Below are 13,190 nucleotides of genomic sequence, written 5' to 3'. Positions count from 1 at the left end.
GAACAAAAAGTCCCAATTTAAAATGTTTAATATAAAGATTGTAAACTTTATTTATATCCTCCTTTGTCCTTGTTTAATTGGTTATCTAGTCCCACTATAATTTGAAGCTTTTTTTTTAAAGATTTTATTTGTTTATTTGAGAGACAGATAGTGAGAGAGAGCAGAGCAGGGAGGAGAGGGAGAAGCAGTTCCCTGCGAGGAGGGAGCCCGACATGGGAAAGCACTACACTTGACAGCTTAAATTTATACAAGGTACCATCTCTATTGATGAACAAGCAACACTCAAAAATGCAAGCCTTCCAGGGCTTTTACGGAGTACTGTGTATCTCTGAGTACTCCTAGAAGGCAGTTTTAATATAAGTATATGGACTACATATGAGAATTACTTTGAAAATGAAAATAGCTCTCTCATTTACTTATTCAACTTCTATTAAGACAAAAATCTGTATTTACAACTAGCTACTGGGCATCTCTCTTATTTCACTTCAGAAATGACTTCCACATACGATCCATAAACACACACCAAAAAAATCTATTAAATGAAAGGTTTTTTCCTCCTACAGACAGACTAAAAGCACCAATATTTTACCTTTAAAACTTAATCATTTTAAGAAAGTTAAATCTCTTTATGACTATTTTAAAAGACTCACCAATTTCTCTTTACTATAAAGACTATTAGAAAAATATAACAGTCCTGTGCCCTGCCAATAAAAAAATTACATCATGGCTTAAAGAAAAGAGCTGAAAAAAAAAAAAGAAAAGAGCTGATTTAAATATGTAAAGCAACCATGGGACGACTATTCTCTTACACTACTGTCAAATTCAACAAATAAATTCAGTCCTCTGCAAATACTAATTCAATAGGTGGAATTTCATTTGAATTGCTTATGCTGAGTCTTTTCTATGGTCAAGCAGATATTCATTACATGCCACTAAGTTTGAAATGAATCATTCTGATTGTACACTATGTAACCAAACACTCTATTAACAACCTTAACAAATGAGACTCTACCTAAGTGAAACTCAACAACCAAATGTGCATTATCATCATTAAGCTACTAAATATAACTGGACAACAATGCAGGAAAAGAGCTCTAAATCACACCTGAAAACTTAATTCGGAACACATATTTAAAGTTTAAACAAGTTTTACTCTAAAAACAATGAGACAACAATAAACTTCAAGAAATAAGTCATCTCAGTTGATCCTTAGAAATCAGCTGGTGAAGGTAAATGTGCAGAAGAAAACTACACTGGCCAAGACTCTTCAAAAAGTTAGTATAAAAAAAGTGGAAGATTTTAGATTAAGACTAAAGAGAGACAACAACCAAAGGCATTACTTGAGTCTTTATTTTATAATAGATAAAAACTGCTATAAAAGACATCTTAGGGACAACTGGAGAAATTTAAATACAGACAGGATATTATATTATGTAACAGAACTATTTATTGTCTTAGGTACCATTATGATAATGGTAATGTTTATGTGAAAAGAATATCCTTATTCTTAGGAAAGCTGGGATATTTAGGGATGGATTGTTACAGTGTGTACAAGTTACTTTCACAGTTTAGGGGAAAAAAATGTATATAAATATAGATATACACATATGGAGATAAAATCCCAAATGGCAAAATGTTAAAAACTGCTGAATCTAGGTGAAGGGCATATGTAATTGAATATTTCACATAATAAAAAGTTGGGAAATTATTTTACTATATAATATTTAAGGCCTACAATAAGGTATGAAGAACAGTATAAACAGTCATTAACTCACCACCCAGTTTAATAAATAAAACACTACCAATCAGCTGAATATATCTCCTACCTCCCTTCCCATCGTGGATAACCACTATCCTGAATACAACGCTAAAAAATATGACTATTTTTCAAATTGGTCTTCTCACAAAGAAATGGATTATAGGACCAATTTTTTAAAATCCCTCAAAAATATCTGATATTAATATATTATTATTTAATTTTATTTCCTAAATGGAACAGTTCAAGACTTAAGTCATTCTTCAGAAGCTAGAAGCTATTAAATGCAAGCAACATGGTACTTAGGGGCAGATACAATTATCTCAACTTCAAGGCAGAGAACATATCCTATTCCCCTTGTATTTTCCTAATTCCCACTCGGTGAATATGCCATTCATGAGTTTATCTACCTTGATATTTCTCTAATCTTTATATTATGTCCCCTTTTCCTGAACTTAAAAATTTTTTATCCCTTCTGTTTAAATAAAAAAAGAAAAAAATTCTAGGGTTGTTTCCAAATATAAATCTAATATATTAGTGATATCTTTTCAAACAATATTTTTACCACCCCTTTTGCCCCCAATATTAAAAGTTTTGGGGTTTTTTTGTTTGTTTGTTTGTAGAGAGAGAGAGTGAGTGTGCACAAGGAGGGGAAGGGAGGTAGAGGAAAAGGGAGAGAGAATCTTAATTTAAGCACGCTCCATGCTCAGGGCAGAGCCCAACGTTGGGGTTCAATCGTGACCTGAGGCAAAATCAAGAGTCAGATACTTAACCAACTGAGCCGCCCTGGCGCCCCCTAAAACTTTTCTCAAATCAGTATTTTCTTATCTCTACCTATGCTACATACTGGTGGTAAGAAATCTGAAATCATCTGTACTTCTTTTACTTACCCTAAAATTACCTCTTTAAAGCATCATCCAATTCCTAAATTGGTGACTAAATCAGTATTATTTACCCCATCCATGTATTAACACTTTGATCATGTCTTCGCCAGTTCGAAAAGTTTTTTTTAATCCTTTCTCATACAGAAGCCCAAAGTCCTTCCATTTCAAATATTTAGTTATCTAGGCTCCCTCCTGATCTATTTATACTGATTACTTATCAGACTAAAAACAATATTCCAAGTGAGCACTTAGCAAATGAAGGCATGCCTTCACTTTACATATACTTTTTTTCTTTTTTAATTACTCTATCCCTTCTTTAGGCAAACTTTGTCAACTATAATGGAGGCATTATTTGGTCCCCTTTGCAGGCTATAGACCAGTCTAGTCATAATCATTCCAAACTCCCAGCCCCTTAAAGGCTATCTCAAGGACCAACTCTAATAATACCAACTTTAAGTGCTAATTTTGACTATTGCTGATTGAAGACCACACTCTTCTGAAGAGAAGGGAAGCTCAAGAGAGTATAAATGAAGATTCTGAGAGGAATAAGGGCCCATTAGATAAAGAAGATGTGGTGTGTATACACACACACACACACACACACACACAATGGAATATTATGCAGCCATCAAAAAATGAAATCCTGCCATTTGCAATGACATGGGTGGAACTAGAGGGTATTATGCTAAGCAAATTAAGTCAATCAGAGAAAGACAATTATCATATGATCTCACTGATATAAGGAATTTGAGAAACAAGGCAAAGGATCATAGGGGAAGGGAGGGAAAAATGAAACAAGACGAAACCGGAGGAGGAGACGAACCATAAGAGACTCTTAATCTCAGGAAACAAACTGAGGGTTGCTGGAGTGGAGGGGAGTTGGAGGGATGGGGTGGCTGGGTGATGGACACTGGGGAGGGTATGTGCTATGGTGAGCCTGTGAATTGTGTAAGACTGATGAATCAGAGACCCGTACCCCTGAAATAATGCATGTTAATAAAAAGAAAAAAAAAGGGCCCATTAATGTCTCTTCACATAGTAAAGCAACAACTGTAAACCAGTAAAGGCCAGGCACAATGTCCTTATTAGGCTTTTCTGTTTTCCCGACATCTCCATACACAACACATGCTTAATAGCACAACACATGCTCAAGAGCAAATGAACAGCCTTCTTCTGCCCTCTTACAATTACAGGATTAAAAAAGACCAACCTCAAATTCAATAATTCATACCCCAACACCAGACACAGAACCAATGCCAAGTGATTATCCAGCTTCTCCTTACACACCTCCAATGACAAGAAACATACTACTCATGAGACAATCCATTATATTTTTAGAAAATTCTTCATAATATGCACCCAAATCTGTCTCTCTGTAGTTTTGTATCCAAAACGGCCTTTGAAGTCAGACCAGCATTTGAATCTTTGGACACTTACTGGCTCACTGATCTTAGGCTAATTACCTTTTCGAGCCTCGGTTTCACTATTAAAAAAAAAAAATCCGTATGATGTAAGGTTACAGTAAATAAGTGGAACAATAAATATAAAATGTCTAGCACAGTGCAAGATGTAGTTATTTAGCAAGGGTTCAAGAAATATTAAATGGTGCCCCCTGCCCTTATCTACATTTCCCTCTTCTAATGATAACCCTCCAATTATTTGTAATGATTACTCAAACCATACCTAAATATACCCTTCAGGCTAAATAGCCCCAGATTCTTCTGTCATTCCTCTTATAATGTGATTTCAAGTGTCTTTTCCATTCTGGTAATCATTCTCTGGATGCATTAGAATTTATCAACATTAAAAAAAAAAAGAATTTATCAACATTATACCAAGAAATGAGTACAGTATTTCTAGAGATTTAAGGTTATCCCTTTTATTTGGGTTGTTCATACAAATGAAGAAAAAAGGTGTTTTAAGGGACAGCTGCGAATATTTTTTAACTCACACTATGCTTAGAGTGTTACAATTTTTCTTATTAAACAATCATATCTCTTTACTTCTTCTTTTTTTTTTTTTAGAGAGGGAGAAAGGGGGGCGGGGAGAGAATCTTAAGCAGGCTACATGCCCAGCATGGAGCCCAACATGGGCTCGATCCCACCACCCTGAGATGATGACCTGAGCCAAAATCAAGAGTTGGACACTTAACCAACTGAGCCACCCAGGCACCCGTTTCTTTTTTTTTCTAAAGAAACAATACAGCAGATCCAAAATATGGGAAACCCTTTAATTTCCTTATTTAAAGTTTTTAGATACACTTGATCACATAACAGAGCGAAGATTAAAAAGAACAGCCATATGATTCAAATAACTTTTTAAAAAATCTTTGCTCTTGGGGCTCCTGGGTGTTAAGCATCTGCCTTCGGCTCGGGTCATGATCCCAGAGTCCCGGGATCAAGCCCCGCATCGGGCTCCCTGCTCAGTGGGGAGTCTGCTTCTCCCTCTGACCCTCCCCCCTCCCATGCTCTCTCTCTCTCTCAAATAAATAAAATCTTTAAAAAATAAAAAAATAAACTTTTTTTAAATTAAAAAAATTTTTTTAATTAAAAAAAAAAACCTTTGCTTTTTTGCTCATGTAGTAGAAATTATTTGGTTTTACCTACCCAGAACCCCTTTCCCTTCTCCTGATTAAATACATACACACACACACACACACACGCACCTGGAACTCTGTTACTCCACTGGTATTCCCAATCACACAGTCATGCCTGACCAATTTCAGAGGTAGCCCAGTGATTAGTTGCAGGGAGAGAGAAGATAAAAAGTGTTGATCAGAAGGGATACATACAGACACTGGGGAGAACGGTGTTCTCCACTTACTAGCTGTAAGAATGTAAGTCTAGGGGCGCCTGGGTGGCTCAGTTGTTAAGCGTCTGCCTTTAGCTCAGGTCATGATCCCCGGGTAATGGGATCGAGCCCCGCATCAGGCTCCCCGCTCCTCGGGAAGCCTGCTTCTCCCTCTCCCACTCCCCCTGCTTGTGTTCCCTCTCTCGCTGTGTCTCTGTCAGATAAATAAATAAATAAAAATCTTAAAAAAAAAAAAAAAAGAATGTAAGTCTAGCTTTATAACTACAGAGAGGAAATAGAGCATACAGAATCAAGTCTCAATGACATCATCTAAATCCCTAGATCCAGCCATGCCTGAAACCACTGCCACAATTTGTCTTTCTCAGTTACATGGGCCAATAAACTCCCTACCTCTGCCAACTTTTTGTTTTGCTTAAGCTCACCTGAATTGTTGCTGTGGCTGCAACTACAAGCTTTGAAAGTTGTATTCAATTCATAGAGGCAAAAAAAAGCACTAAATGACGTAGAATCACAAGATTTTTAGATACGGAATTTTTTTTAAACTTTTGTATCTCCATCACTGAGAACAGCACCTAGCACACAAAAAGGGCTCAAGTATTGTTTTTTGATGAGTTAAGAGATCACAGTGATCATCTAATCCAACCTTCTCATGTGATCGCCGAGTTCCAGAGAGGTTAAGTCACAAAGCATGTTGGTAGCAGATCCAAGACACCTGCCTTGGTTGGGCTTATGGCTCTATTAGCAGCTCTTTTCACTGTATGTACTAACACAAAGAAATACAGTGACTTGTTAAAACCGGAAGATAGTAAAACCTATTACTTTTCACTTCTTTCCTAATGCCAAGCCAGAAAATCCTCACTCTATTGCAACAGCTTAGCTAAAGGAGACAGAGAACGTTATTGCTATAGAAGCCTCGAGACGCTGGCACTTACCTCCAGGGCACACATCCTTTAACTTTTTTATTGCCCAGGGTGTAGTTACTATGCTCACTGTCAGCCTCTTAACTTTTTCCTGTGGGAGTTAAGCTAACAAAGTGACCTCATCTCATCTCCCATCCCATAGTCATCCAATAAGCCATCATAATATCCCTATGCATCTCTGTAATTCAGACCCTAAAAGTATAGAAGTGTGTCTTAAATTCAAACTAGATTTTCTACCTAATACATACCATTAGAAAATCCTAGGATCTACACTTTTATCTTGGCATTTTGCCATCTTGTAAGTCTATTTATTAAAAGTTGAGAAACTTAAATTTTCACCTCATCAGCAAACAAACCACTTTAACAACCTGATTTGCCTGTTTACTCACTGGCAGAATAGAATAAAAGAAAAACTTGAAAGTCTCCAAAATGAATTAGCACTCCATAAATCTTTATTGATACCAGTCTTTATAAAAGCAGATCTTTTCTATGTAACCTCCCAATTTAATTCCTCAATTGGTTTTGCCAAGTAAAACCCTAATATTTGGAAGTCAAGCTGCTTTCTTAAAAATAAGCAGATACAGAAATTTACCATTAATATGATCTTGAAGGTCCTGCTAAATTTAAGAACACCACTCACTCTATGAGAATAAATTGTATAATACATAGCACAAACCTCCATAATCCAGCTTTGTTCAACAATGCAGCCCAGTGAATCTGAAACACTCTAGGAATTTTTGATCTTCAAATTAAGTGCCAGAAGCCATAAATTTGAAGTGTCTTATTTCTCATATCCAACCTGCTAATGCATTTCTTTTTTTCCTCATTTCTCTATACACCTTAACACATCATTATCATTCACAATGATCAACTCATCTTTAAACAGGGGCATTTGTAAAAACACTACTTTTCTTTTTTTAAAAGATTGATTTATTTGACAGAGAGCACGTAAGAGGAGCGGAGCAGAGGGAGAGGGACAAATAGCCTCTAAGCGCAGAGCCTGAGGTGGGGCTCTATCTCACGACCCTGAGATCAGGACCTGAGCCGAAATCAAGAGTCAGATGCTTAACTGACTGAGCCATCCAGGCACCCCAACACTGCTCTTCTTAAATACTCACTTTCCTCTTTAAATCTAATACGTTATTAAAGCATTTGTGGAAACTTAATTATCTAAAGCTAAATAATATAAATTTTTGAAGTCTTACTTTGCACCTTACAAACCTCCAACTGGAGTTGAAAAGATTGCTTATCATTGTACCTAATCTGCATTTACTGTTGTTTAACAGTTTGACCACAAGGTATTTCTTCCCTGGCTGGACTGGAGGACAACTGAGGTTGAGCCAAACTCATTTCGGTTAGATGAATTACCATATTTCTGGCTGATGACGCACTAGACATTAAACTTCTATCCAGGGAATGCCTATCCTAATAAAATTTTATTATGTACAGGTTTCCATAGTTGCAATAATTTCAAAATAGTACCAAAATTTACATGAATAAAAAGGTTTAAAACAGGAAAAATAAACCTTCATTAGATTTCACAGTGCAGTATTGGTTCTACAGTTAAATAAAAGCAGTTCACGCTCTCCTAAGAAACAAAACAACAGTAAAATAAACAAAAATTAGAATTTATAACTCAATCTGCATATAGTAGTTTCTGCTTGGGTAATTTAAAAGCTGCATTACAGTAATCACTGAACTACAACTTCAGGTATGGAAAGGTTCAACTTTTATATTTTACAGACTAAGCGAACTCAAGAGTAGTAGTTAACGGACTTTCCCTAAGGCACATATTGTATGCTAGCTAAGACTTCTGACTCTCCCCAAGCCCTGCCCAGTGCTGTTTCCACTGCCAGATACAATTCACTTTGGATATATTAATTATGTATTATTTTCTTCCCAACATCCAAAATAATACTATTGCCTTAATATCTAATCTATTATTCAAAAAAAATTTTTTTCATAAAAAGATTAAAGTATCTTTTCAAGACACTTAAGGGAAGACATTTCATGCTACTACACAAAAAACTTAGAGGACTTTTGGCAAAAGAAATACACTGATCCATTGGCTCCATCTAAAATATCAGTTACAATATTCCTGCTTCCAAATTCCACAGTGGAATTGGCTTTGAACTGAAACTTTAAGAAAACATGCATTTCTTTTATTCACATGCCCAAGCTACATTTTGAATATTCCAAATACCTAGGCACAAAAATCAAAAGCCATATCTAGCCATAAGGAAACATTTTTTTTTAAAAGATCTTATTTATTTGACAGAGAGAGAGACAGTGAGAGAGGGAACACAAGCAGGGGGAGTGGGAGAGGGAGAAGCAGGCCTCCCGCCGAGCAGGGAGCCCTTGTGGGGCTCCATCCCAGGACCCTGGAATCATGACCTGAGCTGAAGGCAGACGCTTAACGACTGAGTCACCTAGGCGCCCCCATAAGGAAACATTTTTTAGAGGAAGAAGAAGTTCCTTTATTCTAATGTGTTGAAACCTATGTGTCACTGTTTCATATTTGGAAACTCTTAACACTGGGGACTACTGACCTGAATTTTTTACATAAAAATTCAAACAACAGCTAAAAGACTTATAATTTGCCTCTTAATACTTTTATTAAACATTCTAAGTAGAATATACGTGTACAATTTCTTAAACTTCAGGTAAAGCTTCCTTTCAAAAAATCACAATTAAAATGTGATAAATGTTTAAAGGTCATCTAAGCCATTAAGACATCTTAAGTGCACCAAAAAAGGGCAAAAACTTTTGCTTTGCTCTGTTTCCTTAAAGTCTCTATGCAACTGAAGCTGAGTTACTACTACTTGCTGTGGATAAGACGATTTTCACATTCCTTCTGCCTCCAGCTCACATTTCTGATAAGAGCAACAAGAATGCAGGAATGTTTGTTTAATGCAGTTCCGAATTCAGTTTCTCCTTTCGTGGGGCAAATTTGGAATAAAGGGTCAATGAACAGCTGATATGATTTTAAGATTCGTTTTATTTGAAAATAAGGCTGGTGTTAACACCTACCAACACTTTTTTTTTTTAATCGGAGAGCTAAAATCTGTACTGAGCAATAATCATAAAACTGGGTAGCAAAGCAGGCACGCCATGCCTTCCAAGAGTAAAAATTCTGAAATTAAACCTTCAGGGGAACTAGGGTGTGAGCGCCAGAGCGCAATTTGTCATTCGGTTACGGCTCTGCTCAGGACCCAGACGAAGAGAGACCCCGGGGGAACCCACGCAACCATCCTGTGACCGAGACGGGCGCGCGGACGCTGCGGGCACAGGGGCAGAAGGGAGAGAGAGGGTCGTCACGACGCCGGCCAGCCGCCGGAGGAGTTAAACTAACAAAGAGCTAATCGCGCACCAAAGCCCCCCGGAGCGGAAGCAAAGCCGCCCCGCCGCCCCCGCCTGGCTACCCTCCCCAAGTTCAGGGCCGGCAGACAACTCGCACGCGGGGCCTGCAGCCAGGCCGGAGCCGGGTTCGCGGTCGGGATGCGGGAAAACAGGTAGGGCAAAGAATAAAAGCCCTAAAGAGAGGAGCCGGCGCTTCCCGACCGGGTCAGCGCAGCAGCAGAGGGAAACTGGGCGCGCGGAAGGCCCCGGGGCCGAGTCCCCGCCGCTGGGCCCTGCTTTCCCGAGGAGCCGCCAGGCACAGGGGACGGGGCGCCGCGCTTTGTTACCGGCTGTGAGAAGCTCCGGCCGCCGCCGCCGCCATCGCCCCCGCCCCGGGGCGTCGCTTCCCGGCGGTTCTCGCCTTCCTCGGCCGAGTAGTCGATCTCCCCCTCCTCGGTCTTGAGGCGCTTGGCCTGGCTCTCGTACTCGCGGTCCTCCTCGTACGTCTCCCTGGGAGAGGATGAGGAGGAGGACATGGCGGCGGCCGGAGGGACCGGCGGGCTAGCGGGTGGGGGTGGCGGCGGGGCGCGGGCCTCGGACGCCGCCGGCCAGTCCCCGCCACTGGCCGAGTCTCTTCAGCGAAGGTCTGCGCTGCCGGGCCGGCCTCGGGGGCCGGGCGTCCAGGAGCCGGGTGGGTCGCAGGGAGCGGGCGAGATGAGGGGGGGCGCCCCGGGAGGAGGCTCCGGAGCGGCCGCTCCCCTTTATTACGGAGCCAACATTCAGCCTCTCCCTCCTCCTCCGTCTCCGCTCCCAGCCCGGGGGAGCGAATCTAAGGATGGGGACGCGACCGTGGCTTCCGGTCTTCCCTCCTCCCCTAATCCGCTCCCCGCCGCCCAGGCCGAGCCTCCGCCCCCGCCTTAGCAGCCGCCGCGCAGGATCGAATCCAGCCGCAGCCCGCGGGAAGCGCCCCTCAGCCTGGGTCCTGCTCCCTATTGGCAGGGGGAAAAGTCGACCAGGCTTCCAATTGGTCGGAAGGACTGTTCGTCAAGGGCCGCCCTCGGCTCGGCCTCGCCCCCCTCCCTGTGCCTTGTGAATTTGCCGCTGGCCTGCGAGTCCCGAGCGCACAACGCTCGCAGCGCGCTGCCCGGGAGCCGTTGCTGCCCGGCGGCCGTTAGCGCTGTTGGACTCAGCCGAAGGCAGGCGCGGAGTGAACCCCCGCGGGCGGTGAGGCGTGCAGTGGAGCCAGGGCTGCGGGTGTTAACCGCCCTCCCGCTAATTTAAATGCTTTTTATTACTTCTCTTCAGAAGAGGATGAGGAAAACCTCTAAAATCCCTGCAGATAGACCTCGTACAGCCCTTAGAACTACAGAGGCTAAGCGGAGAAAAGGGTTTGGAACCATGAAAGTAGCCTTCTCCCTATGTTGTGTTCAAAATCGGATGAAAGTGGGTGCACTGTCTTCCCGCCCCTAACTAGATTTTCGAGAACAGCAGTCAAGATGTACATTTCGCAAGGTGCAAGTCTGAAGAAGACGCTGCACGGGGGTGAATGTCAGTTTAATCAGTTAGCACCCATTTGTCATCTAGACCCCTCTTTCCTGACAGTTATAGGGGACTGGTGTGTTTAAGTTCCTGCTCCAGTTAAATGTGTTTTAAATCTTCCATATAATACGTCATCCTTCATCCCAACCCTTTCCTTTCGGGATGATCTCTTTATTTCACATTATCGTTTATTTTTGAAAGATAAAAAGCCTAACAAAATTCTGTTTGTCCTTCGGACCACAACTCACTTCCTCCGTGGAGCCCTGAGGACTCTTCCAAACTTCTAGCTGCTTTCTCTTTTTCCAGCAGGGCCCTCTATACTTACCTCTTAGGGTGTTCTGTTTTAAAGGCTAGAAACGCTTGAAGACGAACTGTGCTCTTTTTCACCTTTGCAAATCCAGTTCCTGTGCAGATCCCTGGCACAAGTTAGATACTCACTTGAGTGGGCTGAGGTCCTTGGGAAATAAAAGTCCAGTATCTTTCAGGAAAGAAACTAGCAAATCTAACACAACCTAACTACCCTCTGTGACTTACCCCTTGGAGGACTGCGTTGGATCAAGATGCCTTACGTGTTTCCATTGTCCTTATCCCTCAGATGCTCCTCTAAATGTGGCTTTTTCCTAACTGTGTATGTGGACGGTTTCCTCCTCCCGCCTCGTTCTCCCTCATTTCCAAAGTTATTTCTTCCCCAAAAGCCGTTTTTATTTATTGCTGGCAGTGCTTTAACATACACTATTTTGTACTTTGTAATTTACACTGCCTGTCATTTGGGGGGAAAAAAATTGCAAGCTTTTCACAGCACCATAGAGCTTATAATCAAATTTGTGTGCAGCTGCAAGTGTACACTGACAAAATAGAACTAAAAAAATTTTAGGAATTTATTTTTTAAATTAAGATAGAATGGAAGTGGACAAAAGAAATATCCAAGAGGATGGGGCGCCTGGGTGGCTCAGTTGGTCAAGCGGCTGCCTTCGGCTCAGGTCATGATCCCAGGCTCACATCAGGCCCCACATCAGGCTCCCTACTCAGCGGGGAGCCTGCTTCTTCCCTGCCTGCGGTTCCCCCTGCTTGTGCTTGCTCTCTGTCTCTAGCTCTCTCTAGCTCTCTCTGTGTCAAATAAATAAAATCTTTAAAAAAAAAGAAAAGAAAAGAAAAACATCCAAGAGGGAGCTGCAGTGCCAGCTACATGAGGAAATATTACTGGCAGAGCATTGGGAAGAATGAGAAGAGCCAGAAGGAAGGCCTTATCCAAACTTTCCAAATATTTTATAGTGATGGTGAAAATATTAAATTCTCAAAGGCTACCTGCAACTCCTAGATTATACCAGGTTAAAATGGGATTCTCACATTAATCCATAAGGAAACCAAGCCTTGCCAAACATTGTTGCTATACTCAGTGTTTACTAACAGAAGGCAGGTAATTTTGATAAACAGAATTTAAGTTTAAATTCTAAATACTAAGTATCAGCATGAAACTTAGTTCTTTTTTGGAATAGCTCCAACTGTTCAATAAAAAAACTGAAGAAGTAAAACATAGAAAGCATGTTTAAAGGACACAGATCAGTACGTTGACCATGGGTTATCTGTGAGCTTGTTGCTGATAAGTTGTTCAGTGATAATAAGTCCTTTGATAAGGAAAATGATAGCTAGCTCATCACTCTACCATGAGAAGAGCTAAAGGAGGGCATAAATTATACTCTGCATGATTTAACTTAGATGGGATAAAGAAATTATACACCACCGGGCGCCTGGGTGGCTCAGTTGGTTAAGCGACTGCCTTCGGCTCAGGTCATGATCCTGGAGTCCCGGGATCGAGTCCCGCATCGGGCTCCCTGCTCGGCAGGGAGCCTGCTTCTGCCTCTGACCCTCCCCCCTCTCATGTGCTCTCTCTCTCTCTCATTCTCTCTGTCTCAAATAAATAAATAAAATCTTTAAAAAAAA

The 13,190-nt window shown here is 41.1% G+C and overlaps 1 protein-coding gene across 5 annotated transcripts in view; it reads right to left on the bottom strand.

Annotated features, from left to right (window-relative positions):
• HNRNPLL (heterogeneous nuclear ribonucleoprotein L like) overlaps positions 1–10,578 on the bottom strand; it is a 38,205-nt gene extending 27,627 nt beyond the window's left edge. For 2 of the 5 annotated variants that reach the window (XM_081796884.1, XM_081796885.1), the window contains exon 1: positions 10,058–10,575. In XM_081796884.1, the coding sequence (XP_081653010.1) occupies positions 10,058–10,246 (189 nt within the window). In that variant the 5' untranslated portion in view covers positions 10,247–10,575. Of the gene's footprint in view, positions 1–10,057 lie in introns of all 5 variants that reach the window. The other 3 variants (XM_081796887.1, XM_081796886.1, XM_081796888.1) reach the window with 3 other exon arrangements.
• Positions 10,579–13,190: the final 2,612 nt, after the last annotated feature.

The sequence above is a fragment of the Leptonychotes weddellii genome, chromosome 10, assembly GCF_054177405.1.
Source record: "Leptonychotes weddellii isolate Sample4059 chromosome 10, ASM5417740v2, whole genome shotgun sequence".
Taxonomy (NCBI): Eukaryota; Metazoa; Chordata; class Mammalia; order Carnivora; family Phocidae; genus Leptonychotes; species Leptonychotes weddellii.
The sequence above is the reverse complement of the archived record's forward strand: the minus strand, read 5'-3'. Positions and strand labels throughout refer to the sequence as shown.